General features: G+C 37.5%; 1 protein-coding gene across 1 annotated transcript in view; it reads right to left on the bottom strand.

The window, feature by feature from the left end:
• The window catches only part of LOC105992917 (multidrug resistance protein 1-like), a 35,846-nt gene extending 12,683 nt beyond the window's left edge, over nucleotides 1-23,163 (bottom strand). The window contains exons 1-12 of the mRNA XM_013026010.1: nucleotides 23,105-23,163; nucleotides 21,084-21,129; nucleotides 17,317-17,479; nucleotides 16,702-16,753; nucleotides 13,297-13,468; nucleotides 9,854-9,978; nucleotides 6,362-6,533; nucleotides 3,150-3,263; nucleotides 2,894-3,004; nucleotides 2,602-2,727; nucleotides 2,297-2,500; nucleotides 1,440-1,610 (exon numbers count right to left, since the gene is read on the bottom strand). Of these exons, the coding sequence (XP_012881464.1) occupies nucleotides 1,440-1,610; nucleotides 2,297-2,500; nucleotides 2,602-2,727; nucleotides 2,894-3,004; nucleotides 3,150-3,263; nucleotides 6,362-6,533; nucleotides 9,854-9,978; nucleotides 13,297-13,468; nucleotides 16,702-16,753; nucleotides 17,317-17,479; nucleotides 21,084-21,129; nucleotides 23,105-23,163 (1,515 nt within the window). The remainder of the gene's footprint in view (nucleotides 1-1,439; nucleotides 1,611-2,296; nucleotides 2,501-2,601; nucleotides 2,728-2,893; nucleotides 3,005-3,149; nucleotides 3,264-6,361; nucleotides 6,534-9,853; nucleotides 9,979-13,296; nucleotides 13,469-16,701; nucleotides 16,754-17,316; nucleotides 17,480-21,083; nucleotides 21,130-23,104) is intronic.
• Between the last annotated feature and the right edge of the window lie 1,396 nt (nucleotides 23,164-24,559).

Raw genomic sequence — 24,559 nt, 5'->3', positions numbered from 1 at the left:
GGCCTATAACTGACATCCTATCTGTGTGCGGCTGTTTACTCATGTGTAAAATGGAGACAAGGTGAGTACTGCTAGGGTGGCTCTGTTCTTATGTGGTAAACATAGGAACATAGTACTATACTTGTACACAGAAGTGCTGCTTATGATGTGATACTTGTTCCTACATATAACATATTAAGGAAAAAATACAGATCTATGTAAAAGTTTTCAAATGCCCCATCTTGTTTTTAACTTGACATAGAACAGAAACTTATGCAAAATTTCTTTAGCCTGTATAACTCTCAATGTGAATAATTTCTGTTATTCTGTATTTCTCACCAGTACCAAGCAAGAAAATTTAAAATAAACACACATAAATGTATGTGAGGGTTGGTATGGGGGAAAAAAAGCAAGTGAAAACCCCTGAAGAGGAAAATCATATTTGAGAAAATTTTGGTGGGAGTAATAAGAAAGTGGATTATTTAATAGGCAAATGGTGCCTGTTTCTAACAAAACGGGCCTATGGTCTCAAATTTATATGTTAAATTAAAAAAACTTGAGTAGAACCTTTGAAAGTTGTTTTTATTTATAACTTGATACATAATTCCAATATGTTACAGTAAGAAAATGCAGATGAGCAAAGGATGAGGAAGCAGATGTGGAATTACAGCTGAGAACAATGAAGGGGACCAAAGCAGCTAGAGTTCCATTGGCCTTTATTTTAGTTCTGCTTTCTGTTCCTCACTCAGTGGTTTATGAAGCACATGATACAATATGGACAGGAACATACTGCATTGTCTTAGTAGGCAGGAAAGGGTCAGAACAGATATGATTGGTCTCTGAGACCAACAGCCACAGCTCAACCCAAAGCACCTTTGGTAAGAAGGCTTGTACATTCTGGGCCTTCTCAGAGCTGGTCTGCTGACCATTATATACTGGACTAAGCTTACAGTGTCTGCATAGAGCAGGCTTTCAGTTGCTGCTTCTTGGGTAAGTCTTATGGGTCAGTGCTATTCAAAGTGAAAACTCTGTTTACAGGCTAGGAGTTTGTAGCTAGTTTTCAACATCTCACGTTCTCTGCTCCTCTCTTGGGAGGAACAAGTTTTTTATTTCATTAAATATGATCCTGCAGATGGTATTTTCCTCTTGTTGATAAAAGCTAAAAGCTGTTGAAACTTGGGTAACAAGATTATCCCAATAGCTATGTTTTCAATATCATGACTATGGCTGATTTTCATGTAAGCCATTATTTCTTATTCTTTAAAAGAGTCTTGAAATGGAAATGTATTTATTGCTATTTAGAAAAGATCAGAAAAAATAAACATAGATTGAACGGAACCATCAGGAAGCTATCAGGCATTTCTCTTTTAAGTAAAGAAATTTATTTCCAAGTAAAGAAGAATGAGCAGAGGAAGGCCTCTATTTTTCTTAAACAGTTGGTTTCATCTGGGCTTACAGACCTTATCCAGAGCCACCTGAACCACAGCTTCACTTTCTGTGTCCAAGGCCGATGTGGCCTCGTCCAACAGGAGGATCTTAGGGTTGCGAACCAGGGCACGTGCTATGGCGATTCTCTGCTTCTGTCCACCACTCAGCTGGGCCCCTCTCTCTCCAACCAGGGTGTCAAATTTCTGCAACAGCAAAAGGACAGGAGTACATTGTATTCACAAAATGTTGTGTTGAATTGAAACCCCTTTGCTTTGTACAACTACTTAGGGGTAATAAAACTAAAAGAAATTTTGAAGAAAGAGAAAGAGAAGGCAACAGGGGAATTTTGGCAAAGCAATAAGTTATCTCAGGTCTTTGTAACAAATATATTACTTTAAAATTTTTATCTGTCACAGGGCTTGAACTCAGGGCCTGGGTGCTGTACCTCATCTCTTTTGCATGCTACTACTTTAGGCCACACATCCCTTCTAATTTTTGAGTGGTTAATTAGAGGTTAGAGTCTCACACGAGCCTTCCTAGGCTGGCTTTGAACCAGATCCTCAGATCTCAGCTTCCTGAGTAGTTAGGATTATAGGTGTGAGCTACCAGCACCCAGCTCAGTCTATATTTTAAATTGGAAAGTAATTCCCTAGACCATTTCAGTCCTACCAGCAATACAGTCTAGCAACAACAATCCCAATTTAAAAACAAGTATGTCCACCACTAGATGCTACTGCTAGAGTTTCAGAACCCAAAGACATCTTGACTTCCCCTTTAGGGTGTTTTCCAATGTAGCAGAGTTTCTTAACTGTGATGATTGCAGTAGGCCAGAGCTCTGTTCTGTGCATCTCTGAATGACAAGGACAAAGACAAGGGCAAGCAGACTCACATGGGGCAGTTTCATAATGAAGTCATAGGCATTGGCTTCCTTAACAGCTTTCTCAATCTCATCCATGGTGACATTTTCACGACCATAGCGAATGTTTTCTGCTATTGTGGTGGCAAACAACACGGGTTCCTGACTCACCACACCAATGATTTCCCGCAGATATCTCACGTTTATGGTCCTAATGTCCTGTCCATCAATACTGACCTGGAAGTTTAAAACAAGGGTGATTTTCTTTCATTTCTAGCAGACATTAGCACTGGAGTGAGGTGTGGTGGTCCCTGCTGATGGCTGTGGGTCTAACTCACCACGCCCTCTGTGGGATCATAGAGCCTCTGGATCAGCTGCACTGTCGTGCTCTTCCCACAGCCACTGTTCCCAACCAGGGCCACTGTCTGTCCACTCTGCACCTTCAGGTTGAGTCCCTTCAAGATCTACCAAGTTGAGTGAGAAGTAAGCATTAAGACAACTCCGAGATACAGACACAGAGTGTGAACTAACACCTCCATCATTCAAATACAGTTTTTCCTTTTAAAAATAATCTCTAATGGAAAGTATCAGAAATTCTTCATCAAATAGCTTAATTATTTGTCATGGTACCTTAACTTCCTTTCGAGATGGGTAACTGAAATGAATATTTCTGAATTCCAAATTTCCCTTGATATTGTCTGGTCTGTGTCCACTTGTTGAGAAGCTGTCGATACTTGGCTTCTAAACAGATGAAAAATATTAGAAGATTACTACAGTAACAAGTTTTCAATGATAATTTGTGCAAAACTAGATAAAATGAAAACTAGTTTGGTTCTCAACTGCAATGTCTTTTATGTAGATGGGTAAATGGCTATGTGAGACTTACATTATCAATGATCTTGAAGACTTCATAAGCTGCACCTCTGGCATTTGCAAATGCTTCAATGTTTGGAGTTGCCTGTCCCACAGTAATAGCTCCAAATAGTACAGAAAAGAAGACCTAAAGAAAGAAAACAAAAATCCATTAAATGTCCTCTTGTTTATGATGATTCTTTCCATACTTCCTTGCTTCCAACTTAACCAATTCTATTTTTTAATGGCAAAATAAAGATACGGGATATTAAAAATACTGTAAAGTGGTTGAACAAGTTTACATCCCACCAACACATAGAGCTCCCCTATGACCCAGCAATCCCACTTCTGGGCATTTACCCAGACAATCACAAATAAGACCATACTAATGCTACCAGCACAACTATGTTTATTGCAGCATTATTTACCATAGCTAAGATATGGAACCAACCCAGTTGCCCCTCAGTAGATGAATGGATCAAGAAAATGTGATACACACACACACACACACACACACACACACACACAATGGAATTCTATGCTTCCATCAGCAAGAATGACACTGCCCCACTTGTTAAGAAATGGAAAGACTTGGAAAAATTATATTAAGTGAAGTAAGCCAGATCCAAAGAAACATAGGTCCCATGGTTTTCCTCATTTGCAATAATGAGTTTATGTCTAGGATAATTTTATCAAATGAGCAGAAAAGCTCAAAAGCTATGTGTATATCACCATATAAAATGGTTCTAGTGAAATGAACCCCAAGATATGGACACAAGAGGTCTTTCTTTGTTGTTGTTGCTTTAAATGTAGTATGTGATTTTTTTTTGTTTCCTTTGTATGTTCTTTCCCCATGGTATATCCTCTAGTATCACTGTACTTGATTTTGGCACCCTGCATCTTGTATATACATTTGTCTAGTTTGGAAGGGAAAGGGAAATAACAAGATGCTGAAACAAGGACACAGGATGACCCACTGCAACAACGATACCCACAAGACACTATGTTGTAAATGAACTTTACAACTTCCGTGGGGCAAGGAGTAAGGAGATGGAGGAGGGAAGGGATAGTGAGAGAACAACAAAGGGGGGGGGTAACAATGCTTGACAAGAAATGTACTCATCGCCTCACTCATGTAACTGTAACCCCTCTGCGCAGCATCCTTACAATACAATAAAATTTTAAAAAAGAACTAAAAATATAAAAATACTCTAAAGCCAGACACTGGTGGCTCACATCTGTAACCCTAACTACTTGGCAGGCTGAGATTAGCAGGATTGCAATACAAGGCCAACTCAGGCAGAAAAATTCATGAAATCCTAAACCAGTAACTGGGCATGGTGGTGCATATCACTTATTCTAGCTACATGTATCTCACTGATTCAATAGTCATTATCTCCCTTATAACATGGAGTCTGGCCACACCATTCCTGTCAAGCCTAAGAGGGAGCAAAGGCTTGAAGAGTTTTGGAGAAATATCATAGGTGGAATTTGAATCAAATGGGCATGATGTAAGATCCTGCACTCAGTCTTTCAAATGCCTCCAGATTGTGAAGCAGACTTTGTGCTCAGAAAGCAGTGGACTTAACTGCTAGGGCTAGGGGTGTAACACAATGTAAGAGGAGCTTGCTAATGATATATTAGTCCTTAGGTTCAACTCAGCAGCAGCACAAGTAATATGTAAAATAAAATAATGAAGTAAATAAGTTGCTAATCCAGGTCAACATTAAGCAGTGCACATACCATGAGAAGCTAGGCTCACCCACAGCATCACTATCCTAGAAAGCATTTTTCTGGTAAAAGCTAAATGAACAGCCTCACAAATGTTCGCCATGGCAACAGTTTAAAGAAATCTGAACTAAAACTAATACTGTACTAATGATTGTCATGTAGTTTTCATCTCTTCACATTACAAATCTGAATCCAAGAAAGGAAATTGTTTTAAGAGACTCAAAGAAAAATTACTACGTTACCATTAAAGAATGACTCTTCTATGGGAAAACCAGTCCTTCTATGGGAAAACCAGTCCTTCCAATTTGAAAGGCAGATCACCATCTTGGTAGCAAGAACAGCCAGGCTGGCCAAAGGCCAGGGTCTTCATTACAAACTAATGTAACAATGCGATACTGTCAGAACTGTTAACATTTCCTCCTGGTGAACCTAGCAAGTACTATAACAACTGCTCGCCCAGAAAGATCTTTAACCACTGCTCCTTTCCTGCCTGCTCACCAGTCCTTCCACCACTTGTTGGTGATAGAGTTAAAAAGAAATCAAGAATTGGAGGAGCTTCAGTTGAGCTAATTGTAGGTAACCTCAAAACAAACTCATATAGTTGGCACACTTGACTTATTTGTGATGTTTTGGACCAATGACACTGTCCCAGAAGGGATGCAGACGTTTTTGTTACACTTTCCAGGAACGTTCACATGGCAGTTTCTAGGAAGATACAGAGTGAGCTTAGGTTACAGTTATGTCATTATCTCTAAAAAAAAAAAAAAAGAAGAAGAAGAAGAAGGAACCATCTAGTGGCAAGACTTGTGCACCCATACAATGGTCTACAATGCAAAAGACTTTCAAACTGAATTTTCTTTTAGGATGACTAAAACCAATTTTTTAAAATAAATTTTATGAGGAGGATTGATTGGCTGTCATTCAAAAAATTTCAAAATTGAGTTAAATTGTGTGTTTTGTCATTTGTTGTTGGAAGTGGTAAATTGGAAAATAAAAATGAGGCATTTAGTATCAGGTTTCCTACAAAGACATTATTTCATTAAATAAAAGTTCATGCTAGAGAGATTGTTAGTATTAGTTTTAGGTTACAGGATTATTTTGGCAAGAGAACTGCAAGAAACACTACAAAGTAGCTTATTAGATGTATTGAATTTTCTTCATTTTTTTTCTAGTGCAGCCTGCCTGTCTCTCTCTGTATTGAATATTGAAGTCAGAGTCTCACACTTAATAGCCAAGTACTCTACCTTTTGAATGATTCCCTAGTCCTTTCCATTTACTTAATTTCTTTTGAGATACAGTCTTGGTAAATTTGCCCAGATTGACCTCAGGTTTACAATCTTCCTACCTCTGCCTCCAAAAAAGCTGGAATAATAAGTCTGTGCCACTATAGTTGGCTTTACCCTTCTTTCTTTGTAGTATTCAATATTTATTCAAAATACTTATTCTTTTATTGCCACTCAGTTTCATGTCATTTTAATGATGATTCATTTCTTGCATTATTTACTTACAACTTACAGTGAGCACTTGTCCAATAGAATATTCATTGGAGAGTACCAAAGATGTCCCATACCAGAAAGCCAGAGCATACGATGCATAGATCAGCATGAAAGCAACACCGATGGAAATGTTGGCTGTGATAGCTTTCTTTATCCCCATTCGTTCAGCTTCTTCTAAATTTTTATTGTACCTGAGAGAAAGAACAGAAATTATCTCATATACTCATAATTTAAGGAAATAAGTCAGTGTTGCATGACAAAATGTGCCCAGCCATGATGTGACGTGCATGTACCTCCTCCTTTACTATTTTATTCCTTTTTGTAGAAGAGGAAACCAAGGCTTATGAGGAGTAATTTATTTGTGGGAAGAGTCTCTCAAAGTTTCTTCTTTGCACTTAGATGTACTGAAATGAGTATAGCAATATATAGCAAATTCCATAATACATATTGTCTCAGACAGAAAACAAAATAGAAGCAATGAAAAAAATTGTTTTCCCTTCAAACTATGCATGCTAGCTGGGAATGTTGGTATATACCTATAATCCTGACTACTCAGAGGTAAAGGCAGAAAGATCTCCAGTTTGAGGTCAGCATAAAGTTATTGACACCCAATCTCAATAAACAAAAAAATTGCTGGTTGAGCATTTGCTTACCAAGTATAAAATCCTGAGTTAAATTCCCAATACTACAAAATAATCTGCATATCTATTTCAATAATTAATAGAGATATAATGCTAAAATTACTAAACCCGAAGTAAGTCATTTAAAAAATCTCTGAACTGTAAGGAAATTTGATGTTGATTTGCTTTCTGTCCTGTTGACTTTAGGAACTGTTGACAAGATCAATGGCAAGATTACACATGCCACAGTGAAGCACCTTTTATGTAATTAATATACCCTAAACACAGAGACGACTACGAAAGCATGTTGGGAACTTCGCAAGGTAATATATACCATACCTTTCACATTCAAATGTAAGTGATCATATTGGGATACACATCTATCTTAAATATAAATATATAACATGTATTTGGTGTAAGAAATGTAATACTCCATCATCTTTTTCCCTCTATACATATTCTCTAGTCATCTTCCCAACATACATCTGCCATGGCAGTCTAGCTGGAATAAAGCCTTGGTGACTTAGTAACTGGGGCATCCTGAAGCCTTTTGCAGCACACTTAAAGTTTTGTAACCTGTTAACATCACAGAGATCTTGGAGAAAACCAGTTAATGTATATGATAAAGTAGAAGTGTTTAACACGGACTGAAGTGATGTAACAAAGGTGTCTACAAAATATTCTTCTTAAATATTATGGAAATGTTGGTCAATAATCCAAGTAGCTACTTAGAACAGCAAGGAACATTTTTTGGTTAAGCAAAAAAAGTACTGATAGATAAGTATCTACATGATATACATAAGATTAAATTAAGGAGAACAAAATTTTTATACTTATTGAAGCAAATGTTTTTATAATTTTAATTAAATTTCCCTTTCAAGAGATCCAGCTTTCTTGTGTACCTGCTATTTTGAACAGAGAGTGGAAAATTGGACATGGTTTCCTTCTTTATGTAGAAACAGAGAAAACAAGGACTGGGAAGAAAAAAAACATGCAGGCTAAGGATAATGTCAATTCTATTTTCAAGTTAAATTCCAAGTCTAGTAACTTGTCATCTTTCTCCCGCCTCCACTTGAAATCAGGACTCTATAGTGGCTCTCACCTGGATCACTGCATCAACCATCACAAGGGTCTCCCTGGTCCCATGTCTTGACTTCTCCCCTCAATTCATCAGGCCCTTTATAAAGAATTGATCTTAAAGCATCATATCAATAATCACTTCTCTGTTTAACAGTCTCAGCCCTTGCTCAAACCCTTGGAATAAAATCCTAACTCTTCTCCATGGCCTACAAGTACCTCATACTCTAGTCCTCCCTCAAATGAGTTCTATTCACACAGTATTTTCCAGCATATACAGAAGTCTTTGCCAGCTCAGGACCTTTGGAAGACTGTTCTTCCCACTCATCCCATCCCTTTCCCTACTTTATAATAAGCAGAAGATACGATGGATGACTACTACTTTTCCTCACCCCTCAGTTCTCAGCCTAGGTGAAACTTGCTCAGAGAGAACTTCACTAATTTGTTTCCCTCATGCATATCCGTGCACTCTTAATCTTTAAAAGTTAGAATTTTAGGCACCTAGCCTGTTTCTCTAAATAGTTGCTTCAGTGATTCTCTCAGAGTGTTTCATGTAGTTACTCCTATTGGTGAATTATAGTTGTTTGTACCTTAGAATATAAGCTCTGTGAGGATGTAGGATTTATTTGAAAGGCTGTTTGTTTAAGCAATGCTTTCCATTTTGTTTGTCAGTCAAAAGTGAAAATAGAGCATAGATATTACTTTCCTCTGAACTATGACACTTAGCTATCACAGAGTTCTTTCTGGGGAGAACTCTATCAAGTGAATAAAAGAGTACTCCAAATATATATACACTCTATTGTGAAAAAATATTCTACAGTGTTAATTCATATAAGCACAACACCAGAGAAAACCAGCTTACTTCAACTCTTATAAAACTTTGCAGCTTCCATACACATAGACATTATTCTTACTGAAAAAATTCCCTTTTTTTTTGGTATGGTTTACCACTCTCCCCACCCAAAAAAACCACTGACATTTAGGCTTTTCTTTTTATCTTTCTCTCTACATTCATATTAAAATATTATGTCAGATTACTAAATTTTAAAGAAGTCTGTTGCTGCTAGGGAATCAAAGGATCTGACGAATATTGGAAAATTCAATAAGTCACCATGTTACTAGAAGTTCAATAAAGGCAAGAGTCACAAAAATAATACTAAAAACACACAATAAAACAGACTTTGAAGTTACTCTTGGTTATATTTTTATCTTGCAAATCATGGACTGTATCACAAGCAAGTAAGAGCCTGGACATGAAAGCAAATAAATCACAGAATAAAATTAGTCTCAAACAAAATAATTATTAATCTTAAAGAATCAATATTTAGCTTGATAAGACAAAATCATCAGAGAAAATATGTTGTTAGTAAGTCATCTTTATGCCCATGTATATCTGGAAATTTCTAAAAACCCTTTGAATTAGTAAATATAAACCAAGTACAACCACAACTACAACTTTTTCAGACTATTAATAATTCTGAAGTTTTAGGAAGAAACATATTTACATTGGAAAATGTTCTCTTTTTTTTTTTGTCAATTCTGGGACTTGAACTCAGGACCTGGGCACTGTCCCTGAGCTTCTTTTGCTCAAGGATAGCATTTTACCACTTGAGCCACAATGCCACTTCTGGCTTTTTCTGTTTGTGTGGTACTGAAGAATCGAACACAGGGCTTCATGCCTGCTAGGCAAGCACTCTACCACTAATCCACATTCCCAGCCCAGAAAACATTCTTATAATTAACCCTGTCAACCTGAAGAGCACATGAGATGACCCAGACCTTCACATTTCTAATAATTTTTAAAAGACTCAAACCTTTCAAGTTCTTTGGTTTGTCCTCCAAAAGCAATCACAGTTCTGATGGCTGCTAAGACTTCTTCAGCTACTGCTCCAGCTTTTGCATATGCCAAGAGTTCTTTATCAGTAAATGAAGACAACACCTATTGCAAAATGAAACTTAACATATTTAATTTTTTAAGTTATAAATACACAGATGCAGCTAGTAAATTAATGCATGCGAAGACCAAATGTGTCTTTTCGCTGTCTTTCCTTGTGATGTTCTGTATTTTGGCATGTACCTTCGCATCAGTAAGCCACCTCAAGTTCTTTTTACATAGAGATGTTAGATTAATTGCAAACTTTCCCACAATAACATCATAAAATCACACCCATATATATATATATATATATATATATATATGGAATGTTCAAGAGATGCTAAACTTCAGAATAGAAAATATATGCCACACCACAATTATGAACAAGTACAAAATGCCAAGAGTATGTGAAGGAAACGTGTTGTGTTCCCAGGATAGGTAGTATTAACAATACTCCTGTTCCGAAGTGTTAGGGTGGGAGGAAGAAGAATTCAGGAGATCAAGTGACTTCAAGAAGGATCCCATGCCAGGATAAATACAGCATTTCCTCTGCTGGTGCTACTGGAAGAAACAATATGTTCAGCCACCAGGGAGGTCTTTGTTTCCTGAATGCTCTTTGATCCTTCAGCTTGGTTGTTGAATATTTATTCTGTAGACAGAACATTCTGGTCACTTTATATGCACAAGATCTCATTAATTCTCAATTGCATGGTGAAAATAGTTAATGGAAATACGAACAGATAAGGAATTGGCTAAGTGTTAATATTCAGGATTTGAATTTGAGTCCATATTGTTTCCAAGTGTGAACCAATAATCCTTAAAATTAACCTCTCTGAAACAAGTCATGGACATATGAACTATTATGAAACTAGTGTGGGCAAAGCAATGTGGTTACCACCTGTAGCAAAGTGTCTCACTATCTAATAAGTATTGTACACTGCCAGTTTATAATGAAATCCTACTTAAACAATTATAGTCTTTCACTATGTCATTCACATGTGTCTTGAAACACTTCTCTTAGCAATACGACTTTTCCTTCTTAGTATGAAAAGATCTTAGTTGTTTTGATTTTTAAGCATACATTACTTCCTTTCTTGTGTGAAAATAAAAGAATCAATGAAGATGGATAGATAAATAATGGGAAATGACTATTTATTAATGATGTTCTATAGGCAGACACTGTCCTCTTTGCTTACTAAACAATATCCCACTGATTCTCCAGACCTTCCTGACTTCTTAAAGTCTTCTTCCTAGGGCTGCCCCTCAATTATCTTCTGCTTTTATACACATCACTAGGTCTGAATTACATTGTCAGCTCCATCCCTGAGCAAATGGGTCTGCAGAGTATTGGAAGCTCACAGGATTTGCTTTCCAACTGCTTCTCTGCTCCTATGGAAACCTTGGGATGCCCCAGCTGTCCACACTGGAGTTGGCCAGTAACAGAATCATTACCAGGAAATAATTTAAACATGGGAGTTCAAAGTGCTATTTTATTTTTGTTAATGTTCCAAGGGCCATACTAAATTTAACAATTTGACCTTCCATAGTTCTAAGATGAGGAGACTATGGTAGAATCTGAGTGGCTACTTTTTAAAGAAACTATGTTTGCTTAAAAAAACATCAACAAAACTTCTCAAAGCTTTTTTTTCAGGTGTAAGAAAAATCAACTTGTAATATTACTCTAATATGAAGGAATAGAAAGATGTGGCATTCCCATGATGACGTTTACCCATAATAGCTACTAAAATTATCACTAACCCATCCTCTTTCTACACCTTGTGATTCTCATCAAAGATTAAGTGGTATTAGCTTGAGATGTGGAGCTGTTATTGCTATAAAAGCATCTAATATAGGGACTGATGTATTGTTCAATATATTCAGAAGCATTATTTAGATTTCTGTGGAAACTTTTAATACAGTGTTAGTCAATTTTTCCATTTCTCAACATACGTTTTTGTTATAATTTTATAGGTTTTTATGTTTTATCTTGTAATTTTAGTTAATTGTAGACTCTCCTGTAGTTGTAGAAAATATTACAATAGTGTGACACCCATTGTCTTCCAATTACATCTTCAAGCTAGAGAACATATCACAAGGCAGAATCCAACACTGGTCACACTGGCTATCTCACATGTGCTCATGAATGTGTCCACATGTACTTCTCAGCTCCCTTGTCATCTACAGTGATGTGTGTGAGCACCACCACAGCCGTGAGGGAGAGCAGCGCCATCACAACCAACCCTCTTGCTATCTTGTTCTTTCTTAACCCAGGGCTTGAATTCTGGGCCTGCGGGCTGCACTTAGCTCTTTTGCTCAAGGCTAGCACTCCATCACTTGTATGGTTGGTTGAACCATTCTTCTACTTAAGGAGATCTAGTGTTTTTTTTTCTAAAAGTTTTAAAGCTTTATATTTTATATTTGAATTTGACTCTCATTTTAAGTTATTTTTTATATCAAGTGCTGAATTTTGGTTGTTTCTGTTCTTAATTTTTGGCCCATGTATGTCCAGTTCCTTCAGTACCATTGTTGAAATATCTGGTCTTCCTCTATTGAACTGTTATACATAAATGTATAGGTCTACTTCTGGACTCTGCTTTGGGTGATAATGTTGTGTCAGGTTAAACTTTGGTTGACCTTCTATTACTTAAAACTTTTTCTACATAAATTTCTATGACTTTGCTATATCATACGGAACCCAACAAAAGCTATATACTATGTAAATCTCTCCACCCAATTCTTACATTTAGACTAAATCTTTAATAATGTGAATTACATGCCCACACAGAAAGGAAAATAAGTTTTAAAATATCTGAGAAGGTTGTTTTGAGGAGGGGAGGCCACTTTTACTGTCCTTGATTCATCTCTGGAAAAGAGAATTGGAAAATATGGGTTTACATGTGTCTAGGAGTAGAGAATATTTTCATATTGTTCATATTATGATGGGTTTGAGTATGTATAAACTGGCATTTACATGTATGACAAACTATAAAATCAATTTATGAAGTAAAAATAAAGCTATACCCAAACCTATTAAAACGCAAAAATATTCAATGAATGATGCATGAATTGTTCACTGATCTTGAATCTCTACTTGCTGAGTGAACATGGCATTGCTCACTGCATTGTCTACAAATCTTAAGCATTCACATGTCCTATTTTTATGACAGTTGTATGAGATTTATGAGCTCCTTCCCTCCTCCCCAAATAATCACATAGGCAGGAATCCTGGGTAGTACTAAGACTGGATCAGCTTATCCAGATAATTTTTTAAAGAAGATGTAGAACAAATATCAAATTCAGAGTTTGTGTTACTATGACTAAAAACCTCTCTCATAAGGTCATGGGAAGACTTTGATGTCTAGATTCATTGGCCTTACTTACCTTTGTCCAGATACCGGCCGATAGTCCAAGGACTGGGCTGATGGCCAGAATGACAAGGGTTAGCTTCCAGCCATGTGTAAATCCTACTATAAAACCACTGCAAAAGGTCGTCATTAACTGAAAGAACATTCCAATTTTCTCTCCAATTCCTTCATTAATTTTAGAGACATCACTAAAAAAGATAGAGAATGTTAGAGTCATGTCAAAGTACAAACAGTATTTTTCTCCTGGATCTAGTTTTGCTTTCATTTACTGGGAGCTTGGGTACATTTGTGTGTATCTCAGGTCTATGTGTGTATGTTTATTTTATTTGGCACATTGTCAGTATTTAGTAGGAAATTTTGTCATTAACAACAGGAATCTGCAAACTTAGGGCCCAAGGTCATGGACATGATGTACTCAAGAAACAGTCAAGGTAGACATTTCAGGTTGCTAGGAAATTTCCCCAGAAAGTATCTCATTGTAGCTCTTTCTGCACATTGCTGTACGAGCACTCCTAGTCTTTCTTGCTTCTGTCAAGTGCAACTCCTCATTCAGTGCTAGTCTTACATCTTCTCATCCTCTACAAAAGTATGAGTGTGTGTGGAGGTGGGAGGGGGGTACATGAGACATGGTTGCTGTTCACAAGGAATTGAAACTTGCAATTAATCACTTCTGTATGTAACACTGACATTTCTAAATAGTTCTGATGACATTGATTTCATTTCCTTCAGAATAAGAACCAGATTGAAGTTAAACATTAAACTAGGTACTTACTCTGTGAGCCGGGTGTTAAGCTCTCCCACGTCATGCACATCAAACCAGCCAATCTCTTGTTTCATTATAGCATGAAAAAACTCTTTCCTAATTCTGTTAATTTGTCTTCCAGCTGCCAAACACCAAAATGACACCTGAATGTATGCAGCAACAAGCACGCCAGCACCAATTCCAGTGTAATAATAGGCATACCTAAAAAAGAACACCACACTCATTGTTCCAGTCATAATCAATGTTAATGCCCTCAATAAGATCACCCAGTATTTCTTTTTCAGCCATGTGAGTATTGGGTCATCCTTAGTGTGTGCAAAGGATTGGAACAAATTGATGGTCAACATCAACTATGTCTGCACTGATTTTGAGGAATGGTTAGTGGTAGCTTGTTTCAGCACAATGTTCAGCTGCTGTGTAATCTATAGCAAGCTGCTTAACCTTTGCAGACTTCTAATTGGCAAAATAGATATAAGAACAGTAACTCAATAATGTGAAAGATGTACCTGTAGAAGTGTCTGGCACATAGTAAGTACCCAGAGAATGCCAGCAATTGTGCTAGACCTGCAGAATCCAGAAGGGCATCAGGTGAGATTCACCATTAAGTCCTTATATGCTTTTATTATGTCAGCATTGCCTAGTGAGCTCTATGGGGGGTATTCTCTGCACATTGGACATGGAAGAAGTAATGGGCTTGTCAGAAAGTGGAACCCCAAAATGGTTTTTTGGCCGATCATTAATCTAAGAGAGATGGTGTGTTAAGTGACAGCTGAAAACCAAGCATATCCACTTCTGTGTAAGTGCTGATCATAAGCTGCCCTAAAATGTGCAGTGAATCGCATGGCCTTCCTATTTTAACTCTTTGACAATAAAAATGATAAGCAATCTGAAAACACACTTTGGATATTTTGAAAAAAATAAATGATACTTTAGCTTCACTAAAAATGAATGTTTAAAGACAAATATTTAAACAGACACAGAATATAAATTTCTCTATTTTAAAATCCATTTACATGTTATCTTCTAATTATATTTTAAACATGTAGGACAAATAAAAATGGCTATCTTAGAAGCAGATAATCTCTGATGTTGTCACTCATAATTCAGTGTACATTCCATATGGAATCTTGCTTTAAATATCATTCCTTAAGGGACTGAGAATGTGGCTTAGTGGTAGAGTGCTTGCCTAGCATGCATGAAGCCCTGGGTTCAATTCCAGAGTACCACATAAACAGAAAAAGCTGGAAGTGGCACTGAGGCTCAAGTGGTAGAGCTCTAGCTCTAGCCTTGAGCACAGAGAGGTTCAAGGGCAGTGCGTAGGCCCTGAGTTCAAGCTCCAGGCCCAGCCAAAAAAACAATCTTTCCTTAAGCTAGATCTTATAATTTAACTAATATATAGCTCTAAAATTAATTTTTTTCAGGTCATGGGGGCTGAACTCTGGTTCTGGGCACTATCTCTCAGCTCTTCAGCTCAAGGCTAGCACCCTACCACTTGAGTCACAGTGCCACTTCCGACTTTTTTTCTGCATATGTGGTGCTGAGGAATCAAACCCAAGGCCTCATGCATGCAAGGCAAACTCTCTACCACTGAACCAACTTTCCAGCCCTAAAATTAATTTTTATGCATGTGCTTATGATGTAGCAAGAAGAAGATGAAATAAAATCCCATTAAGAAGCAAAATTTATGCTTTGGAAATCAATACTCTATTTTAATGTGACATTTTTAAACAAGAAAGACACTTGCTTTCAAATTCAAATACAGTAAATTTTCACAGAATGAATTTGGTATTTGAGTGTCACCTTTTAAAATATAATCAAGTATCTCCTCCAAAACAGATTATGTAATTGCCTATAGCATACTGTAGAATTATCATCATCTGATTCACTAACACATAGCTTTGGACATTTGCTATAAGCTATTCTGGGGAGTAACATTAATGATATGTAAATCAAAACAAAAATTCCTGAGGTAGGTTAAGTTCTGAGTGATTATCTTAGTAATGTGATGTCTTATTTCATTGTTTAGAATTAAGTTTTTAAAAATTAATGTTGCCTAATGTTATAATTATGTAACAGGAAGTATCAGGAAGCTAATTACAAAGCAATTGACAGCAATTTGACTAAATTTTTTAAAAAAATAATTGAACTCTCTATTTTCTCTGTATGTATCAGTCACATGTAAGTCTAATTGAGGGTTAATCTTCAGTGCATTTTATGTAACAAATTCTGTAGGTAGGTAGGTAGGTAGATAGATAGATAGATAGATAGTGTGTGTGTGTGTGTGTGTGTGTGTGTGTGTGTGTGTGTGTGTGTGTGTGTGTGTATGCCAATAGTGGCAATTGACCTCCAGGCCTTGACATCGTTCCTGGGTTTTTTTGCTCAAGGCTAGCACTCTACCAATTGGTCCATCTCTGGCTTTTTGTGGTTAATTGGAGATAAGAGTCTGATGGACTTTCCTGCCTTGATTGGCTTCTAACCATGATCCCCAGATCTCAGCCTCCTGATAGCTAATATTACAGACATAAGTCACTTGTACCTGGACAAACATAAAATATACATTGTGTCCTCCTTGAAATCTAATAATGTGTTAAAATATGTCTGTAACTGGATTGATACAGAAAAGGTTTATAAACAACAATAAGAAAAATGTCTCATTACATGGTCATATCTTCCTCCAGTTTGTTGAAGATCTGACTTCTGTTGATTTCACCTAGATCATGACAAAACAAATATATATCAGTTATAGCATTTTTGTTCCCATTAAAAAATATATACTAATTGATCAAATACATTTCAATTAATTAATTATACCAATAGGTCAAATTGACTCAAGTATAATTGTATGTATTATGAAGATCCACCTAAATATTTCCTGCTGTATGCAAACACACATAGCTAAATCCAATGATGCATATTTGCAAGAAGAAATCCATGTTCATGAATACCAATGCTTGAGTATGTACTCCCTCCTTTCCTCATAACTGATTCTAGCTTATTATTCATGATGTTAATTATGTTTCTATCCTTCTTTTGACTCTCTCTGGAACAGTTCTGACCTCAAAGAGTCTTCTCTTTATGTGGACATATCCCTTGTCCATTTCCATTGTCCATTCTAATGTTGGTGACTATTATCTTCTCGGCTTATTATAAACATTAGCTTGAATTCAAATCCTTAAATAAATAGGGTATATTTAATATGGACCAACAAATGTCACTTTAAGGGAATGTTTTTCACAAGCTTCCAAGAAAATCAGTGCCATAAATAATACTTACTATAATTAGTAATGTTTGGTGGTAGACTACTTCCTGCATTTGCAAAGCTATCTGTCATTTCTCCAAACACCAATATCATGAGCGGCATTGCAGCTCCATGGACCACAGCGGCCAAAGTTCCTAGCACCATGTACAGCCTGTCAAACCAATCTGCATAGCGAAACTACCAAAAGAAAGAACAACATAGGCAGGATGAGCAGTTTTGTGGATGGTTTACTCTGTCTTCAAATATTTACATACTCCTGCTGTTAAGCTGTCCTCTACCTTTGCTATGCTACAACTGCTATCTGATTAGAAATGTGTATTTGACCAATTTCTGACCTATTATTCCTAATGGGCTCTGTCTTCTTATGTTAAAGATGATGTAAAACTGAAGTCTTTATTGAAACTACAGAAGAAACATAGTACTTGTGGTTTAGTATCTAAGAATAAAGGTCAGTTTTATCTCACAGAAAAAACATGAATGCCAAAGATCTCTCAGGGCACCACTAAGGGGAACAGTGTGTGTGTGTGTGTGTGTGTGTGTGTGTGTCTGTGTCTGTGTGTGTGTGTGTGTGTGTGTGTATGTGTGTGTGTGTGTGTGTCTGTGTGTGTCTGTGTCTGTGTGTCTGTGTCTATGTCTATGTCTGTGTCTATGTCTGTAGGTCTGTGTACTGATATCTGGATTTGAATTTGTAGTTTGGCTGAGCTTTCTTATTCTGCTATTTGAGACACACCTCCAATCTGGTATTTTGCTGGTTAATTGAAGATAGAATCTCTCAGACTTTTCTGTCCAGGTTGGCTTTGGACCACAGTCTTTCCAGGTCTTAGCTTCCTGGGTAAATAAGCAAGACATGAGCCACTAGTAGAAACATTTTATCATTTAAAAAAGTCTCCTGAGTTAAGGATCTAGTACACAATGGAATTAGCATAAATGAAAAATAATTTTTAACATAATTAGGCTTTAATAATGAGGAGGAGAGAAAAAGAGTGAGATGGATACATATTCTTTAAGGAACAGTTTCCAAAGAGATAGAACATGGCTTTAGAAAATGGCCAGAACAGATACGCACAATTTCTGCATAGAAATCACGGAAAGGAAAGAAAGACTTCTTGAGATACAAAAAGTGAAGGAACATACAGTAAGAACAAGCTCAGGGCTCACCTGAGAGGTAGTTAGTAGTTTCACAATATGACTCAAGTACCTCGTTTAGAAGTGAAAGAAAAGCAAATTAAAAACAAAAAAATAAATACAAAAACAGGACAAAGCCAACTGTGGGAGTTAGTGGTAAACCCTAAAGTAGGTGGTTGTAGGCTTATAGGTAGCTATACGTAGCAGGCTTATAATCAGAGAGAAAAGCTGGTAACAAGTCTTACTTGTAGCAAAGGAATGTACATCAAATAATGATCAAGGCTCAGGCAACACAAAAGACACAGTTTCTGAAAGCAAGATCTTAGAACTTTTGTACATTTCACACATAGACAATCCTATGGTTACCTAATGAGGACCTTACAGAACTACAATTGTATTAAAGGGAAACAAGTACTGAATTAACCAGTAGAAATAAACAACAGAATAGCTATTGGCACTTCATGAAGTGGAAGAAATAGCCAAACTAGCTTTAGGAAATGATTAGTAAACGAGGAGGAGAGTGAGGTCAAGGGAGGGAGCAAACCAAAGACAGAGGAAAGGTGGGCAGCTGCAGTTATATTACTGATGTATATGAAAACATGCAACTAGGTAAACTGAAGGAATGGTGGAGCTGGGAGAGATGGGGTAGAATGATGAAATGGGTGACACTGATCAAGACCCATTGTATGCACCAGCTGACACATTGAACTGAAACCCCTTTGTACAAAATTCAAAAAATAAAAATATATAAAAAAGAAGGGAAAGATTAGGTAGGGTCATGTTATAACTATAGGCAAGAATTTAGCTATTAATCTGAATTTCTTTATATGTAGAAAGGAGAAACATTGTAACAGTTGAAGGGAAGAAGAGAGGTGATGCTACTATAAAGCTGCTATGTCCTCTGAGACCCCTGGGAAAGGCCTCTGCGGTTGGGCCTTGTTTCTCCTGGATATGTCTCCATGTGACTTGTCATGGTGGACTTTGCTTTGAATCCTTTTTCTATAATAAGACTTGGTTTGCAAAGCATCTGTATCATAGGCAATAATGTTTACCCAAAGTACAATGATTGCTAATTGGAAACTTTCCCCAATCTGAGATGTAAGCACAAAGACATGAGTCCTAGTAAGCCATCTTGAAAACCCCTGATATACATGGGTCTTAGTTTTAGCTGGAATATCCTATTCATGGGCGTTTGTAATAACTTTGGCATTTTACTATGAAACTTGGTGATTCTGACCTTGTGTTTATAGATTTTATATACAACCTAGTTCCACAGTTTCTATATGTCAACTATATACTGAAATACCATGGGGAAAAAAGCCATTTAAGTAATATTGAATTTTATCAAGTCTTAGAATATATTCTTTCCACCCTGGCCCTGATGTGCGTCCTGGCAAAGTTTCTTTTGTACGATTGTAATATTAATAGTCTCTATCCTAAAAGGCATGTTAAAGATTAAATAAATATATACATAAGATATTTAAAATAACTCCTGGCATACATTACAAGGTAAATGTGTGATTATTATCAACACCTAATAATATACTAGTTTTTGAGAAATTCTAAAAACAAATTATAAGCACTAAATGCTAATGCTGGAAGTGAAGCATTAGTAGATCATGTGCTTACCATGCATGAGGTGCTCGATTTCCTTAGCGTGAAAATGAAACAAAAGAAACATCTAAACTGTTCAAAAGAGAAATGGTTTGTTCTCATATAAATAAACTGAAATTAAATTTTGAGAATAAATTCCAACTTTTATATAAGATCACCTTTCACACAAGAAAGAATGAAATGAAACACAAATAAAACCTCAATTGTTTACACTGCATGCCATCTTGTGAATGACTGAGAAGGAAATTGTCCAGAGGGAATAGGGAAAGAACAGAAGGAACCATGGAAAGAGGGTAAGAGAGATAAGATGGTGGAAGATGAGCAGAGTTCTCAGTGTAAAACTCATCTGGCTGTTTTCCTATCTATAGCCATTTTAATCTTCAATTTAGTAAGACCCATTTTACATGACAGTTTATAACTGATCCTCTCCATCTAGCGTAGAATGATGGATTGAAGAGTGTGCACTGCTAAGATTTAATTCTTAGTTGATTCTGGAGTCTTTTGAGTTCCTAAATTCATCTAAGTTTGAATTCTGAATAACTACCATACCCATTTAAAAAATCCTTGTTTTATTCCAAATGGGATTAAATTAAAGCTTCAAAACAACCACTATAGTATATGCTAATTCTTAGTAATAAATAATCCATTTTTTAAATAGGTGCTTGGGACTTTGGCCTTAAGCCTACCAGGATTACAGAGTCTAAATTAAGGACAGGGGACAATGTAAAAGTTCTTTCTAGCCAAGTGCTAAACTTAGCACTACAAGAAATGTCTGTGTAGGGAATAGACCACTGACAATATAACTGAGTAGAATAATGAAATCTAGGCAAGGAAGAGTGGCTGTTACGGCTTGATTCACATTGCAAGTTATGATCAGCCTTTTTCTGAAAATAAACTGAATCCAGCCAGTTCATTCTATTGCTGCATTCATTCTATTGCCATATTCTCAGAAGAAAATAATATGCCAGATGAAATATTTCTATTCCAGGGAAAAAGAGGTCAAATTTCTCAGTTTTGTGTTGTGAATGGATTCAAAACTCACCATTGCAAATGTACTGACAGTTGGTTTTCTTTCCTTCTCCTTTTTACTGAAATACATAGCAAAAAAAGTAAACAGAAAATTTTAAATTGCATAAAAATTTAAAATTACCAAATAAATTTATAAAGCTCATATTTAATGATAACTAGGAAAAGAAACATGCATATACTGTTCAAGAAGAAGCAGGTTGGTAGTGTGATATCATTTATAAAGTTTTAATATAATTAAGTTTACATAAGTCTTATAAATAAATATATGTAGCCCTTTATTAATGGGGATTAAGATGTCTTTTAATAATTTTATCATGTACACTGTATAGTTTTTGTTTTTAATGATGACACATACATACAAACATATTTACACACATACAAAACCAGATATAATTTGGGGAGGGGAACAAACAAGTTGTTTAAATAGGGATACAGGTGGACCCATTGCAACAATGAGATGTACAAGATGTTATGTCAAAAAACAAACTTTGGCACTGGGGAAGGGGGGGTTTGGAGGGGGGGTGGAGATGGGAAGGGATGGGAAGGGGAAACAAAGGAGGAGGCAACAATGCTTGATAAGAAATGTACTCATTATCTTGCTCATGTTATTGTAACCCCTCTGTATGGTATTTTCACAATTTAAAAAATCCTGAAATTTGGAAAATACACACTGAAAAAGCATGCTTTGTCCTTGATTTTCATCTTAGTAATTCTAGCAGTCTTCTATCTTTGTACAACAAGATATTATTCTAAAACATTTCCTTTAGTGAAGACACAGCATTGATAATCAGATCCTGGACAAAATAGCCTGAGAAACAAAGTAATTAGATCACACTATGAGCAAATCTAATTCTGACAAAAGGGATGGCTGCTTCTCTAAGTAGACTATTATGGAAATGAATGCAATCTAGAAAAGCTGGATGCAAAAAGAGATGTTCTATAGAACGTTCATAAGCCATTCTTAATCACAAAAAGATCAATCCTTATTTTGAGCTGTGAGTCAAATGAAGCTAACTCAATGACCCTTGTTTGCCACTGTATGCAACTGCCCTCTGGGATGGGGAAACAAACTAACCATAACAAACCAGACTTACTTTTGGTGTGTGTGTGTGTGTGTGTGCGCGCGCACGCACGCGTGTGTGTGTGTGTGTAGGAAGAAAAGACTATTTTCCATTCCTTTGGTACAGATTTTTAAGCTTAAAAAGTAAAAAAATAAAATTAACTTTTGTCTTTCATCTTTACTGAGGCCAGAAGAGGTGAAGAGATGTCCAAAGAAAAACCCAAAGTTAACTTGTATCTGGCTTTTGAGTGACAGCAGAAGGGCACAAATACAAATCTTTCAGGTTTGGTTCTACTCTCTTCTCAATAAAGGCCATTCAATATATTCAAAACCAGGAAGAGAGGAGAGCAATAGCCATAAATGGATTTTAGCTCTGAGCATTTTATCTGGAGCTAGATAGCTCGGGTGGTCCATTGCCTGCAGTAAGCCCAAGGCCCTGAGTTCAAACCCTCGTACTTCCAAATCTACAGTATCTTTACACATTTTTCTCTCCCCCTCTATCTCTTTCTCTGTTTGCATGACCATTTCTTTATATACAGTGTCAGTGCCAGTTAAAACAAAAGGGGAAGATAAAACCAAAATGTAGTTCTGCCCTCCGACCATACATGTTGCAAGCATGCAATGCTTACATCGCTGTTGCTCCGAAGCATGCGCTGGACCTCAGAGTACAGCCCTGACCACAAATGGCTCTGGTGTGTGGATGATCCGACATGGTTTAAAAAGCAGAAGGTAATAAAACAGAAAAGGATGTGCGCCGTGGCCTGCCCAGGGGAGCAGGAAAGTGCAGAAGAGATTCCTCAAGACAGAGGGGGGTGCAGAGCCTGGGCCCGACTCAGCACCGCTCTGGGCGAGAGACTGTTTCCAGGGGCTGGCTTACTTTTCTGAGGATGAAACTAACAACCACCACCCCCTTTTATGTCAGAGCTGGAGCTGGAAAACCTTGCCCAAAGTTCTCATGTGAAACTAGTGCCTACCTCTTTTTGTTGAGCTCTGAGTTCTTCCCTGCTCCATCGTTGTCTTTTGTGGAGTCCATGAGGACCTGAGGAGAAAGCACAAGCCATGAGCGAAATCCCCGGCCCCGCAGGGCAGCAGGCAGCCACAGGGGAGAGATCTCCACGCATCTGCCGCCTGCGCCCAGGGCAGTGAGTGAGTCAGGGCGCTACGTGTCTGCGATGCGCTCTGCCTGGGAGAAGCACAGGCTTCCTTTCCTGGGCGCTGCGCCTTAGGCGCATCTGCTTGGAAGGAGATGGAGATTGGAGGTCAAGTTCAGGACCTCGTCTGCGGCACCGCAGCTCTGCCCTGCTGGGGTTCCCCTCACCGCGGGAAGTTTCCTCCCTCCTGTCTGGGGTCTGGGAGATCCCGGATCCCCTCCATAGGGCAAGCACCGGAAACTATGCGGTGGAGACTGCTCTATGAACAACTGGTGTGACTCCAGGCTCACGCCTAAGGACTGGCCAAAAAGGACCCTTCACATCGCCCCAGGACCCCTGCTCCCATGAGATCCACACCCTGAAAAGTGGGGAGACCGATCTATCTTGGGAACTGCCCCATGCCGGTCCCTGATTTCTCATGCCCTACCTGGGCCTTTCCTTTGGACTGTCCGCCAAGACGAGGTCTTCGGAATTGACTTGGAGTTCACTGGGAAAGACCTGCAGTTAAAAATAGTGGACAGCCTTCTTTGTGATGCAGAACTGGAATGCAGCTAAGTTTCCTGCAGACAGCAGAGTAAAGGAGGAGCCCTCCATCCACCCCCAGGGGAAGTCCAGCCCAGCAGCCCAGCCTGATCCCTTGAGATGCTCCTGGCCTCAGTTGACAGAATTGATGGATAAGTTGCCAAGCAGACTGAATAACCAAAAAGGAGGCCCTGTCTTCTGTCACCCCACTGCAAAAAGCAGATAGAGAAAGGTGTACCATCAGGCAAGGCACATATTCACAGGAGACATGTGTCTCCTGTCCATCAGCCTTCAAATAGTGTCTGTACATATGCACAATTCACTCTGGGTATAGCATAGTTAAAGGTCTCTGGCATCACATCTAATAGAGTTTGTAAAAACAAGCTCACACTTTGGCACTTGTGTCATTAAATTTCCTCTCTACAACACCTCAACAAAGATATTTATTTTCCTGCAAGTCTTTTCAGAATGTTTGACAGTTTCTGAGATGTATGTATTGGTTTATCTTTTTTAACACAATAAATGCAGGGAAATAAAAATGGTCATTTTGACTAGATAAATAGAGATGAGGATTTGAGGTTAAAATTGTTATTTTAACATTCATTTGATCATGCTTTTAGCTGTCAAATCAATGACTGATTTCCCCAGCATATTTGAAACTCTTACATTTCAAATTGGGTTATTAGGCATATTTTAGCATAAATTTTGTTGCAGTTCTTTTCTATATTTACTGCTAACACATAATATCTTCCCTGT

This window comes from Dipodomys ordii, unplaced genomic scaffold (genome assembly GCF_000151885.1).
Source record: "Dipodomys ordii isolate 6190 unplaced genomic scaffold, Dord_2.0 Scaffold90, whole genome shotgun sequence".
Taxonomy (NCBI): domain Eukaryota; kingdom Metazoa; phylum Chordata; class Mammalia; order Rodentia; family Heteromyidae; genus Dipodomys; species Dipodomys ordii.
Note: the sequence above shows the minus strand (reverse complement) of the source record. Positions and strands in the feature narration are given on the sequence as shown.